At 38.6% G+C, this 15,046-nt stretch overlaps 1 protein-coding gene across 4 annotated transcripts in view; it reads left to right on the top strand.

Annotated features, from left to right (window-relative positions):
• RIF1 (replication timing regulatory factor 1) overlaps nt 1-15,046 on the top strand; it is a 58,575-nt gene that overhangs the window by 31,404 nt on the left and 12,125 nt on the right. For 2 of the 4 annotated variants that reach the window (XM_006266156.4, XM_014599509.3), the window contains exons 18-28: nt 2,504-2,611; nt 3,843-3,992; nt 6,035-6,134; nt 7,447-7,711; nt 10,372-10,414; nt 10,755-10,957; nt 11,123-11,222; nt 11,585-11,716; nt 12,518-12,660; nt 13,712-13,801; nt 13,890-13,944. In XM_006266156.4, the coding sequence (XP_006266218.1) occupies nt 2,504-2,611; nt 3,843-3,992; nt 6,035-6,134; nt 7,447-7,711; nt 10,372-10,414; nt 10,755-10,957; nt 11,123-11,222; nt 11,585-11,716; nt 12,518-12,660; nt 13,712-13,801; nt 13,890-13,944 (1,389 nt within the window). Of the gene's footprint in view, nt 1-2,503; nt 2,612-3,842; nt 3,993-6,034; nt 6,135-7,446; nt 7,712-10,371; nt 10,415-10,754; nt 10,958-11,122; nt 11,223-11,584; nt 11,732-12,517; nt 12,661-13,711; nt 13,802-13,889; nt 13,945-15,046 lie in introns of all 4 variants that reach the window. The other 2 variants (XM_019480350.2, XM_019480349.2) reach the window with 1 other exon arrangement.

Below are 15,046 nucleotides of genomic sequence, written 5' to 3'. Positions count from 1 at the left end.
GTTAGCCTAACTTCTATCCAAGGGAAAACCCTGGAAAAAAATTATTAAGGAGTCTATGTGCAATAGGCTTGCAGAAGGTAGGATTCTGAATGACAGCCAGTGTGGTTCTGTCACAGGCAGGTCTTGTCTGACCAGACTCATCTCCTTTTACGATCAGGTGACTCGCCACCTGGAGAAGAGAGAGGAGGTTGACATTGTATACCTTGACTTCCAAAAAGCTTTTGATCTGGTATCCTGTGATGTTCTCATGAGAAAATTAGAGGATTGTGGGCTTAACTGCGAGACAGTTAAGTGGGTAGAAAGCTGGCTGTGGGGTAGGACCCAGAGAGATCTAATGAATAGATCTGTGTCACCTTGGCAGGAAGTGGCCAGTGATGTCCCGCAGGGGTTGGTGTTTGGTCCAGTGCTGGTTCAACATCTTCAGTGATTTGGATGTGCGGGGTGAAGAGCTCACTGGCCAAGCTGGGGAAGTGTGGTCATGCTTGAAGATAGGCTGCAGATACAGGTGGACCTAGACAGGCTGGCAAGTTGGGTGGACCAGAACCAGATGAAGTTTAATGTCGTGAAATGCAAGGTGCTCTACCTGGGGATAAACAGTGCCCCCTGCACACCTTCAGGCATGGCAACGTCAACCTGACCACCAATACGAATGAAAGGGACCTTGGGGTAATAATAGACCACAGTATGAACATGAGCCAGCAGTGTGACTCTATAGCCAGCAGGGCTAACAATACCCTGGCATACATCAATTGATGCATCTCCAGCAAAACCAAAGAAGTGATCCTCTTGCTTTACTCAGCGTTGGTGAGATCTCAGCTGGAGTACTGTGTCCAATTCTGGGCCCCGCACTTCAACAAGGATGTGGTAAAGCTTGAGAGAATCCAGAGAAGGGCCACCCATATGATCAGAGACTTGCATGGCAAGCCATATGAGGAAAGACTGAGGGATCTGGGACTCTTTAGCCTGCAAAAAAGTAGGCAGAGAGGGGACTTGGTAGCAGCTTACCGCTACATCAAAGGCATACATCAATAAACAACTGTTCACCAGGGCACCCTTGGGGAAAACTAAGCGTAATGGTCACAAACTCCTGGAAGACTGGTTCAGGCTCAACATTAGGAAAAACTACTTAACAACTAAGGTGTCCAGGCTGTGGAATAAGCTCCCTCCCGAGGTGGTGCAGTTGCCTACCCTGGAAATCTTCAAGAGGAGACTGGACAGTCACCTTGCTGGGGTCACCTGACCCCAGTTGTCTTTCCTGCTTGGTGCAGGGGGCTGGACCCAATGATATTCTGAGGTCCCTTCCAGCCTGACAGTCTATGAAAAATCATTGGTCAACTGTCTGCATAGGATCAAACCTTTCCAAATGTTTTTTTCACAAATTGAGAAATTTAAAGGTACAGCAATACCAACCCAGAGGCCATTGCACTGCATATTGGGTTGAGTGAAACTGTGCCAAGACAGTTGGTGGCAGCTTTGCTGTAAGTGATGTCTGCAGGGCAGCACCCTGAAGCTTGGTACGTGCCTTTACTGAGTATTATATGAACATGTGGAAGTATCCAGTGCAGATACCATGGTTGGCAAGGCAGTGCTTCAGTCATGTTTTGCTTTAGTAGGTGGCACCCAAGACATACCTTTCAGGTATGTGGATGGAGCTTTGGAATTGTCTACAGTGAGAATGTGAGCATGCACAGTAACTCATGAGAGGAAATAAAAGCTACCAGGAACTGGAGCGCTTTACATTGTTGTCCACAAGCACCTTTGTATCTCCTGCTTTTTTCTCCTTTTCCTAAGAATTTCATGAAGTATAAGACTGCAGTTGAGAGGAAGTTGAGGGTTGGGCAGCTCATGGAAACCTTTATCCCTTCAAAACACGTGAAGGGGCAGCACAATGGTGCCAAGGCAAAAAGTTTGATCAAAGGCTCAAACTGCGTGCACATTCCTAAGGAGAAGAGACATAAGGATATAGTTCAAAAACCTTCAGTTACTGATGTGAATCATTTCTTTCTAGTTGACCCAAAAGTTATGAGCTTGGTGCAGGAATTATTGCCTGTGTTCTTCAGGAGGTCCAACTGAATAATCATAATTTCTTCTAGGATTAAAAATCTGAGTGCTTTCTAATACATTTTGAAAATTTTCACTTCAGTTACCATTAATGCCAATATTATTCAGGTATTAAAACAAGTTGAAAAGTTAAAGTAATATTTTTTTAAATGTTTACTTAGCCTTTCTTGTGGACACTATTAAAAGCACAACAACAATTGTTCTATTTTTAAAGTGATAATCAGCCTTAAATTCTAAACTGAATTAGCAAAGGAATATCAAAGGTGTACAAAAACTAAGCTATGAGTTAAATATTGAAGACATGACTTTTAAAAATGGGTGTTTAATCATATTTCTTTCTTTTAATTTTTTTCAAAAGTTTTCTTAAGGAAAAATAAATAATTGAGCAGCTGCTAATCTTTGCAAGTTATTTATCAAATAAATATTTTGTGGTTTATTTTAGAGTAATGAAGTAAATCAGGGTGATGCACTGGAACACAACTTTAATGCTGTTTATAATGCATTATTGCTACCTATAAGTCATATATTCCCTGTTCAGGAATTTCCCCAGGTAAGAAACAAATGCATATCTTCTTTGTATAAAACAGCACTTTTTTCTTATTAGGAGTAAATAGTTGTTACATACTGTTCCTTTCTCATTTAGAAGGCTGGTACACAGAATCTTATTGTATGGAAAGTAGGTTGGTTCCATATCTGAGTTCATTCCTGTATACTTATTATTTTACATACGGTTTTTATAAATCTGTTTTTAAGGCTTTCTCTACATGTGACAGGTATCGTGTAATTAACTAGTTAATTATGCAATTGCCTTGAGATCAGGTACTGTGCAAAGTGCTTATCACACGATAAAGAGCTCTTACCAGCTACAGTTAGACCTTGAAAGTGTGTACTAACTTGTTGCTATCAAGCTTTAATATGCATATGTAGCAGGGTCTGTCCTGCAGCTGGGAGCCCCATCAGCTGACAGGGCTCCCAGCTGTAGGGGTGCACTATGCTCAGCATGAACCCCCAGGCCTGAATCCTGGGGTTTACAGCTGCCACAGTCCCCCAGCCCCAGGGGTGTGTGGGGCATCTCCTGTGCTGAGGGGGATCCCAGCTGTGGGTACTTGCTTTTTGCTGGTACAAGGGGAGCTCTTGCACCTTCAGTAAGGCATGATGGGATCTAACACACGATCCCACAGTTGCACCTCCTGCCATGCACATGTGACATGGCAAGCGGTGCAATTATGTGCATTGCACATTAGAATCCATTGTGCCTTCACCTGTATATGTAGAAGGGGAGTCTAAGTGCCAATAAACTAATTATTTTTCCACTTGCCTGAAAGTCATTGAAAAGAGTACCTTACATTTATATGTATACAGTTTAAAAAGTAAATTAAACTCGGTACTGATATGAAGATTGAAACACAGTGGTCTGAAATTAGTTGTGGACTAGTATACAGTAGTCTAAAGGTGACAGGGCAAAATAAGGTTTTTCATTTATACACTAAAACCTAGATCTTAAGGCAATGCACTTTTGTTAATAGGCAGATCTTGTTCATGTTTGTGTTTGAAAAAAATATTAGAGAAGTGTAGGATTCTACTACAAATGGAGAAACATCAGAAGACAGAATGAAAAGTGAGTTAATAGGTCCACTAAGACTTGGACCTCTCGCTACTACCAAAAAAAAGAAAATCTTGTAGTTGGCTCATCCTTATATCTACAATGCAGAAATTAGGGGGAATTGTAAATATATAACTAAACATAAATAGATTACAACTTTCTCCTTTGGTTATTAAAGCCCACTATGAAGTCTCTGTTGCGTACCTGGTCAGACTTATATAGAGTATTTGCCCGCTGTGCATCTTTAGTGGCAACAGCAGAAGAAAACTTGTGCTGTGAAGAACTTTCTGCCAAAATAATAGCTGGACTAGAACATAAAGATATAAATGTGAGTATAAAGCATAATATTAAATTTTATATATGTAAATAAATCCATCTTGTACTGTCTGAAAAACACAGAAAAATATCTTTGTCCTGTCTGGCAACATGCATTCAATTTATGGTGCCATATAAACCAGCTACACATTTTTTGAGTAATATCTTTGTGGCTGGTTTGCCATTTTATAGTGCTGCAAATGTAACGAATGTGTGGCATGTAGCTATTTTGATGCTACTGACACGTTAATTGTGCTGTAAATACAGTATGTACCAGAAGGTTGAATTACCAGCAGAGGATGTTTCAGTCCTAGTATGTTACTTTATTCTACTTTAGATAAATTTTAAACTGTAAATAGTGTGTGTGTGTGTGTGTACATACACAAGTACAAGAGGAAGTTTGTTCGTGTGTGTGTATGAAGAGGTATATATGAACAGATTAAATATCTAATTTAAATGCATTATTTTTATAGCCCAAGTTATTTTGTTTCGGCGCTTACACAAATCATGTGAAGAACACGTAAACTTTTTCATTGAAAAATTAGGATTTAAGAGACACGGACACACATTTTCCATAATTATGGACTGAAAGATTTAAGCAAACATTTCTCACATAATCAGTCAAACTAACAATTGGACTGTTTAATTCTTCCATGTTTGCAATCAGACTGGCAGTTGCTCTTTTTCCACAGGGGTAGTAATTTACTTTAAACAAAGCCATATTCTTGTTTTAGAGCAAGTACAGGTTAAAAGTAATCACTCGGTGCACTTCTTAAAAATTAAGCTTTTTATTAGGTATGGATTAATCATCTGTCCTGAATTTACTTTTATTATTGAAGATCTTGCTGTTATCCTCATGATATTTTTGGCTACATTTTCAGTTTGTGTAAACTTATGAAAACGAAATGGAAAACAGCCTCGTGCCATTATACAAATTCATGGTGAACCCACATCCTGAATCTTGTGTGCAGTTCTGGTCTCCTCATTTCAAAAAGATGTAGTAGAATTAGAAAAGGTACAGAGAAGGGCAACTACAATAATCAGGGGTATGGAGTATTTGTCATACCAGGAGAGAGGGAAGAAAGGACAAGGGAGAGCTGCTGCTGGCTGCCAGGTATGGGCACTGCATGGCAGGGAGTGCAGGGCACCTGCCCCCCAACTCCTGCCAAGAGAAGGCCATGCAGTGTGTACATAACCCCCACTGCAAAGAAAGGGCAGGGGAGCAGAGCTAGGTTTTGCAAAATGCCTGCTGCAAGCAGCCAGGGCTGCCACAAGCCTGCACGGGGGTCTGGAGCCCCAACCTGGCTCAGTGGCAGCAGCTGCACACGTGCCTCAAGGAGCATGGTAGGAAGGGTATGCTGCCTCCAGCCCCTTCCCTGCCATGTACCCGGGGTGAGTGTATAGCCACCGCTGCCACAGAGCCCAGGCTACTTGCAGCAGGTGGCAGGCAGGCTGCGAAGAGTTGCACCAGCCTGGCTCTGTGGCAGCAGAGCACTTCTGGGCTCATGGAGGGAAAGAGGTTGGAGCTGTGCTGCCCCAGGCCCCTTCCCCACCATGCATGCTGATGCACGTGTGCATCCACCACCATGGAACTGGTGCTGGACCCCGGTGCACTGGTTGCAGCCTCGCAACAGGGCTGGCAGCTTCTCCACCACCTGCTGCAAGCAGCCCTGGCTCTGGCTGTGTCATGCCAAGCAAAATGGCTTCACATGTCATGCTCTGGCACACATGCCAGGGGGTTGCCAACCCCTGCTCTAAAACATCCACCTTTGTCACTGTTAGAAACAGGATACTGGGCTAGATGGACCTTGGTCTGACCCAGTATGGCTTTTTGTGTTCTTACATTCTTTTATTGTTTGACATAAACTAATAATCTGGTGCTAATGTTTTTCCCCTTCTGATTGTATTTCATGATAAGTTTGCATCTAAATTTCTGCCCATAGTTGCTAGTAGGCTTCTCATATTTTGCCCTGCTTCTTGTTTCTATTCCAGTGACTGAATTTTTTGGTTTTGCTGCTAACTTTTGCTTTTTTTTTTCTTCCCTGCCCTTCTTAGAGTTTCTCAATGGTGGATAGCCTCACGCACATCATATCAGTTATGGTGGACTGCATCAATTTTGCACCATATGGTACTAAATATCAGCCGAAAAACAGATGTAAGAAAAAACTTTCCAATATTGGGGTGGTTCTTTTTTTCAAAGGATTAGTTGAAAATTGAAATGGTTCAAATTTAAATCTGAATACCATACAATTCAAAGTCTGTTCTAGGTATATTTTCAAAAACAGAGGCTAAGGCTAAGATTTTTTTTTTTTAAGTGACTAAAAGTATATATGTTTAGGCTTTTCTGTCTGATTTTTTTTTTTTTTTTTTTTCATAACTATTGAGTAGCTCCTCCTTAGCTTAATAAAATTTTTCTACATGCTCAGCAAGTAAGAAAAACAATATAAAATGATGTCGGTAGCTATTTTTTCCTGTTCATTGGATTGTGGAATCTGTAAGTATTGTTTAAGTTTGATGTCATTGAGAGTTCAGTATATTTTTTTTAAATGATGCTTCTTAATCTAAGGCTTTTATTTTGCTAGTAGTTTAAAAATTCCCGCATTTCAGATGCTTCTTTCTTTTTAGTGAAAGACAACCTAAAAAATATTTAATCATTAGTTTGCAGGTTTCAGCATCTAAATTTGTAACATATCATCTGCCTAAATGTTATGCATTAAGCTATTTAACTGAAAAAGGTTACTGTACACGTAGATACTTGATATAACATTGATCAGTCTTGTTCCTGAAAAAAATGAAATAATTACTATAATTGCTTTGCCTCTTTTTACTGATCCTGAATCCTGTGGTAGTGGAATTGTATTGGCATTATTGATGTCAGTGCAGAATGTGTCAGACAAACATATATTAGTTGTTCAGTTTCCTAGTCCTGCTTGCAACCCTTTGAGTTGGAGTAAATATTCTAAAGGATAATTTTAAGGATGGAGGTTATAATTGAAATTATTTTTTGTACCATAACCCCTACTATTCTTGCTAAAATTAAACACATGCTTAGTGCCTTATTGTAACCAACTATTTGGAACTACTCAAGAAATGAAATACTGCAAATTGTTTACATTTACTTGTACTTAATTGGAATCTAGCTTTATACTCTTTACAATTGTGTGTAAGTGTGGCAGTTCCTGACTACAGGCAAGAATGCATGAATAGCATTTTGGGATAGATCTAATAATAGTTACTATGAAATTATCTCTTTCTTTTTGTTGGTTTATTAGATTGTCTGAACTCTTAAGATGATGATGAGTTACTTTAGAAATAAAAACGTGCTGTTGACTCTTTTCTTGGGGAGAAAAAGGTCCTAAGTTATTGTATGTTAATATTGTAAGTTAAAATGTATATTAACATGACAATATAAAAAAAATGGAAAATGTAAGGTCACCTATTTTCTAACAGGAAATTTTTTCTCTTAGCTCCACAGACACCAACAGATTGGTCTAAGAAGAAAAGGGAGCCACTTGGAAAGCTTGCCTCCTTATTTAAACTTCTAGTGATGTTGGTAAACTCTTTCCATGTGCTCAGTTCCAAAGAGATCAACTCAGAATCATTAATCTCTGTTGGCAGTTCAATTATTGCTGTTCTTCACAACGTTATCAGCCATGTTTCTTTGCCATCAGTGATCAGAACTATGTTTGCAACTCTGTCAAAACCACTGGCAGTATTTTATGAAAAAACAAAGTAAGTATTTCAGGGACTATGAAAAGACTTCTAGATACAATACATGCTTTAATATTGCTGCATATTGGTGAAACTTTCTCAGTAGACTGTAACGTGTAATATTTGGAGTCTGTGAATCACTTTTAAGTGTCCCAGAACAGATTAAATCCTTCTGGGGGCAGGAGAGGGGATCTTTTCACTGTCTTAAAGGGAACGAGATTTACTGTTCACCTGAATTCATGGTAAATATTTCATTGGTCTTCTCTATCTTACAAAAAATGGGAGCTAAACTGCAATAACTTATTTAATTTGGGGGTAAATTTACTGCAGTTTAGGATAGGAGCAGGTAAATAGAAGTTTCATCAGGCCAGGTAATGTATACACTGTTAAGCCTTCATTGTTTGTTTAGTAACCTGCTTCGTTACTGCCCTCTTAAGTACTGTGCTGCACTCTTCCTTTGGAGTGAAACTGCATGAACAGTTGGAACAACAATTGAATAATACTAAGATTCATCTGTGATGCTGAGACTGCACAGAGTTCAGTGTAGACCCTGCCGCTTCTAGAGCACAGTTTTACTGAACTTTGCTTTTTGGTACCTAAGCTAGTTTAGGTCTTTTTGCTCTACTTTTCTCTGCAGTGGAGATGTGACCATGATGAAGACTTTTGATTCCAAAACTGGAGTTGCAGTAGTTCCATTTTAAGGCTGTCTTCAGAAAAAAAACAAATATAAATAGCTTAGTATGTAAACTTCTCAAGTTCTGGTGTTTATGCAGTCATAGTGTCCCTGCAAATTGAGTATGGGGTGAAGATCCTTATTTCATACTGCTTTATCACGTAAATCAAGTACGTCAGATTCGCTTTCTGCCCTGGGCCTGATCCAACCCAGGGCAAAAGGAAGTGGCTACTGAAGCTCCAGCGGCATCCTAGGGCAGACAGCAGTGAATCCAGCCCCTGCCACGTGCCCCATGACAGAGCTGCTGATACTATATTTCCTGATGTTGTATGTGGCAGGGACTAATAGCCACGGAGGTAAGACCATGGCAGTGACAACAGGCAAAGTAGCTGGAGGGCAGCAGGGCTATGTCAGCCTTCACTCACCCTTCTGTCCCCATTTGCCATATCCAACAGGACCTGAGCGTCCGATTCTGTAGGCCACACCTCATCCACGTCCCCAACTTCCAGGGGCCTACGGATAGTCTGGTGGGCTGACTTAGAGCAGCTCTACAGACCAAATCTGGCCTGTGAGATGTATGCTTGACATCCCTGACTGAAATACAGTAATCTAAATAGGTTGAAAAATTCACTCTTGAAACTTTTGTTTATTGTGACTGTCTTTAACGTTACCGTACTCCAAGATACAAGCTATACACGGTCTGCATAAAATAATATTAAGGAAAATAAAAATTCATGTAAGAGGTAAGAATTCCTGTGGGTGATATCTTTTATTGGACCAACTGCATGGTTGACATAGATGGAGACAAACTTTTGGGTATCATAGTATCATTTTTTGGGGTGATAGCCAAAAGCTTATGTGTGTCTACCCAGCCATGCGGTTGGTCCAATAAAAGATGCCACCCAGAAAAATTGTTGCTGCTTGCATGTATATCCTAGACCATCACAGCAACAGCATTATTTCAACACTAACATTACGAGAAGGATATCTCAGCCCCTTCTTTTCTAGTATTGAGCAAATCTGGCTTTGTAACTTCTGACTTTCTCTACAGTATATTCTTACTGGAATTTCTTTAATCTGTGTTAAAATTATATAAGGAATATCCAAAGAAAAAACAAGTTATACCAAAAGTCTTAAACTTGAATTTCATGCACTTAAGTGCTGCTAAGAATGTTCAATTCAAAGAGATACAATTGTTTGGAGCACCAGACCTTGAAAAGCTTTACAAGTTTGCTTCTACACTAGGCTATTTATATTTGGCTTCAGAAGAAAACCTTAAGATGGAACTAGTATTTACAGATGATACTGTTCTCATTAATTGACAAAAAAATGTGTGTTTTTTGTCACACACATTTTAAAAAATAGTTTTGTTACAAACTTAAAAACCCAGTGTATTTAAACTATGAAAAATTGTGTAAACATTTCGAAAGATTTGTGCATTGCAATGCATTTTAGTGTTTTGTCAAAAGGAGTTTGTCACCTAAGGTAATTTAAAAGGATCTGTGGTCCCAAACTGCTAAACTGCTGATTTGCCATGCAATGCAGTACAGATAATTCTTTGGATAAAGTATTAAATTTGGTTCAGGTGTTGCTGCAGCAATCTTTGAAAAAATATTAGTTAGAGAAGTTCATTTTCAGAAGTGGTATCGTATCAGATAAAGAGGAGCAGAATAATACAGAGATCTTAGTCTATTAGAAACATGTATATTAGGTCTGTGTTAATTACTACTAATTTTGAATTCTCACTCTCATTAGTCGGCAAATGGACATCATAAGGGTTGTAGAGAAGCATTTCTTTGAAAAAACATTTAGTCTGGAAGTTCAAAAACTCATGAAGGGTTAGTTTCTTAAAATGATGCACAACTTTTGGTAAGTTTAGCTTGTGAGTTTAGAGGGGTGGATTATTTCATTTCCTCTAATATTAAGTAGTAAACTTGTTAGGTTACTTTTGGAAGGTGAACAGGGCTAAAAATTAATCTATGCTGGGGTTTTTTTCTTCCTTTTACAGGCTTACTGATGTACCCAAAGGCTACAGTGGTTTCAGCCACAAGGTAAACTTACTGGAGAAGATCAAGTCTATGTGACATTTAAACCTAGGTTACTTGCAGTCTGTTTTATAGTATAATGAATTATACTCTTTCTTTAAAAAAAAGAAATAAATGTCTCTGAACTATAACTGAAAACTAGCTGGGGGGTGGGGAAGAGAAGTAGGAATTCAGTATTAAGCCTCCCTAAATATACTTGGGACATCTTACTGTTTCTCTGAAACAATCCAGTCTAGCTCACTATGTCACTATACATATCCTGACCCTTGCTCTATTTAAAATACCCATTGTTAGAGAGTATTTGATTCAAAGATTACTTATACTTTTATTCCTCCTTATTCTCCAGTTAGAAAAGCTGTTGGCAGAGATCATCCTGTGTTTACAGTCCCACTATACTGGGCCTTATGACAGTCAACTTTTAAAGCAGCTTTCTCCATTGCTGCATGTCGTGTTTCTTCATAAGAGTAAACAGATACGCAACCAAAGTGCTCAGTTCTGGAATGCAACATTTGCTAAGGCTACAGCGTTAACATACCCTGAAGAATTAAAGTAAGATGCTTTATTTCCCCCGCTTCCCATTTATTGTGTTTTATTTTGCTACAAAAATAGAAATATTTTACTTAATATAACTACTGTTGCAGTGACTGCTAGTGTATTTAATATAGTTATAGAAAAACAAGACTTTCTCTAAGTCTTCATTGTTTTATTAAACAGATCTATCTTGAGCCAAGCCAAGCAGAAAATTCTACTCTTATTACCTGGTTTTGAAAGTGTTGAGATAGTGGAAGAATCTAGTGGTCCATTTTCTGATATGGTAAGTATCATATTTTCATTCTTATGGGTGGATTCTGTATAATCTAGCAATTGTTCTAGAGATGGTAACAAAATCCTCTGGAATTACACTGTGAGATGAGTATATGAAATGAGTTTTCTTCCTATTTTGAGCAGTTATTTTCTAAATAAACAGAGAACAAAGGCTCAGCGGGCATTTATCAATCGATAACCCTGATTTAATTAAGTCCCTTTACTGGCCTGTTGTTTACAAGTATATTCACAGATATGCTGCATTTTTTCATAGTTGTCTGAATTTGAATCTTAAGATAATCTTGGAAATTTCAGGTTCTTTGGTTGATACTTCATCCTCCTATACTAACTAGAAATTTTATCTTTAAATAGACAGAAAATTCCCAGTGGGATGCAAAGATAAGCGGAATAGAAGTAAAATTGGGTGGAAAAAGGGATTCCTTGCTGTCCCAGGCCAGTGAACAAAAAGACAAGATTACTAATGTTCATGTCACACCAGCAAAGGTAACATCCATACAGGTAGATGTATTGAAATTGTTCTCTTTATCCTAGAGAAACTAGTACTTTGGTAGTCAGATTTTTTTTATTGGAGCCAGTATGTTGTATTGGGTTACCTGAGTATATTTGTATTCCCTGCACCTCTATGAAACAAGCCAGCCTATCTATAGAGCTTACAAGTAGGCTTTCCATACGGATTTTCTGGTATGTGCAAATTCTCTCACTTAGAATCAGTTGTATACCTTAAGGAAGGCTGGTTGCATGAGTCATGGAAAAGCAGCATCAGGATGTTGCTAAACATCAGTTGCTTGTTTTGTTTATGAATTGTGGCTATGTACCAAGTTTCTTGACACGAATTGTAATGTAGTTGCATCTGAAACTTGGAATCATGATTTTTTGAAAAGCAGTGTCTCAAGCCTCAGTATGCTTTCTGTGCTGCCTCATGCATGTGTATAGGGGCACAAAAGACAACAGCCAACATTCAGCCCCAGTTCCTGCAAGGCAGGTGAGAGATGGTTATATACCATCTATATTAATATCTATTTTAATATATCAGTTAAATAATAATAGATATATATTAATAGTATTCCTAGGTTCTTATTTCCTCAAGCACTGCTTTTAAGAAATTGCTTGCTTGATTGATAGGCATTATAAGATCTTAAGTGTGATCTCTGAGAAAACAGCATGTCAAAAACCAGGACAAGTAATTGTTCTATTTGGAATGGTATACCTGAAATAAAGAAACTCATTAGCAATGAGGAATTCCTTTTGTCTTAGTTTTTAATCCAATTTTTTTCCTCTCCATAGTTGAAACTAGAATTTTCATCTTCAAAGCCTAAAAGTGATATACTCTTGGAGGAAGAGAAATCTGCTGATTTTGTGTTCATTCCTCCAGAAACAAAAGAGAGGATATTGACAGAACACCAAAAAGAAGTACTTAAGACAAAGAGGTTTGTAATTGGTACTGTTTGAAAGGTCTGTTATGTTTATAAATTGGGTATTGTCACCTTAAATTTGTTTGTTAATTTTTTGCATCTCATATGAATGGAGCATCCTGTGCTACTTTATACAAAATTCAGTGTTAAGCCGAAAGTTTTCTAGCATATAACAATAGTCTATAAAACTCGATATGTAGAAGAACCAGACTAATTATGACTTAAACTGTAATGCATTACGTGTAAACCCAGGAGTACCAAGTATTACAATCTATTCCCATAATGAAAATTGTAAAATTTCACCCTGTAATTCTTATTTACTACTTTAGCTTAACACAGTAAGATAATGTTTCTTCCAATAGTAATTTGAACTAGAGGTGACTTATTTGGCAATGTGTTATACCTGTGTGTAAACAGCAGTTGCTTCATGTGAACACTAATTGCTAAAACACACTTTAAAGAGGTTGTACTGCAAAAATAACTATACTGTCCCCTCCCATGTGCTCTTGGGAGCTAAAACTGAATGTTCCAGAGATGAGCTTTTAGTTTAATTAGAAAATACCAGGCTCTGAACTTAGAGACATTTTTGCTGGACAAGTGCCTTAGCCAAAACAGTTTAAATTAAAAATACTTATCTGCTACTTGATCTATGCACAAAACCTCCTTCATTTTCATCAAGAAAAGAATACATCATAGTTTTCAACTAGTCCTATCTCCTGTCCATTGGAAGGCCTGCTTCTGCGCAAGGACTGAGGGGTACCAAGGGTTGGGTTGATTCAGTATATCTGAAAGCTTTGTGCAGCAGGGCTTCAAAAGAGCACCTTCAGCAAAGTTAAAGGTGATTCACCTTTTTTATATTTGCTGTGCTATTGTCCCTGCTGATGTTCTTCTCCCATTTTAAAACCGCTATATTGAGTGTTTGAAAAATAAATGGTTCTTTTGAAGATTTGATAATTCAGTCCATTTACAGATTTTTTTTTAGTTGAAATCATCTGTGTTGGCACTTACCATCTATCTCGTTAGACCTTATAAACCCAAAGCCAAACCTACCTTTTGTTTATTCCAGAATTGACATTCCTGCCATGTACAATAATCTGGATGCATCCCAAGATACTACCTTATTTTCTCAATACAGTCAGAGCCAAGAAGATTCTTTGTAAGTATAAGGTGCCAGATAAACTACTATCAGAATTTCAACATTCTTATTACAGTAGTTCTCATTTTGATGACACTTTCTCTTTTAGGGGGAAAACTCCATTAATAGACATTCCAAAAGAAGAAAATGAAAAGAAGCTTCAGGTCTGTTTACTGTGTGTAGTAGGTTAACACAATTGCGGTTCTATTACATAAGTTTCATTTCTCAAATTTACAATTTTATCTCCAAGCTCCTCGGCTCATAAGAAATTCTCTTGGAGTAACTGAGAATGTCTTTTTGTGGATTTAAAATTAAAAATTAAAGAACAGTTACTTTTTTACATCAGAGTTTTGAGAACTTTTGCTGCTGTTCAGTCTTTCAGCATAATTTAATTTGAATTTTTATTGACTTTCCTCAGTGTCTTAAATTAGCTGCCACCATGCAAAGTTTGTAGGTGTGTAGAAACATGTTACTAATTTTAGACCTTGTAGTACAGACTACTATCTCTGAATTGAATTCAGTTTACATCTTAAGCATTATCAGGTTATAAAGAAATCTAGGGAAATATGCAGCCTTTTAAATGGTCACTTTTATAACTTAGCTATTTCCACTGACTACGCTACTTCCCCCATGCTTCTGGGGAAGGCTGCTGTTAAGGGTGCCCTGCCCACCCGCTTCTGCTTCATACGTGCTAGGGCTGTGTGAAGCTTCAGTCGCTGATTTGATTCAGCAGTTGAATCTCCGAATTCAAATCAAACCAGGATACCCTTTAAATCTCTCCGAATTGAATTGATTTGGAGGGTTCCGATTTGGAGAGATTTGATGATTCGAACATGAACACAGCTTTAAATATTTTTTTCTACATACCTCAAGGTACCAGGTGGCTCGTGAACACTGAGATGCTGGGGTGGATTAAGCGCCCTATGGGAGCATGGCAGGGTCCCCCGCGTGCTCCCCAGCAGACCTGGAAGTGGACCAGAAGTTCACTTCCAGGTTCGCTGGAAAGCGTGTGAGGGACCTGCCCCCCAGCTCCGTAACTGGTGCCTCTTGGGACTGGGGGGCACCTGGGGTCCCCCTGCAGCTGATCATTGAGCTGGGGGATTGCGGGGGCCAGTTTCGCACATGTCCCAAATGTGCAAAACCCAAAAAGGAGGCAGTGAAGCCACACCATTCTTTGTTCCCTTCCTCTCCTGTCCCCTTTCTGGGTTGAGGAGACATGCTGAAGACAAGAATGCCAGGAAGGTGGTGTAAACAAACCCACACTCA

The sequence above is a fragment of the Alligator mississippiensis genome, chromosome 4 (assembly GCF_030867095.1).
Source record: "Alligator mississippiensis isolate rAllMis1 chromosome 4, rAllMis1, whole genome shotgun sequence".
Lineage (NCBI taxonomy): Eukaryota > Metazoa > Chordata > Crocodylia > Alligatoridae > Alligator > Alligator mississippiensis.
Note: the sequence above shows the minus strand (reverse complement) of the source record. Positions and strands in the feature narration are given on the sequence as shown.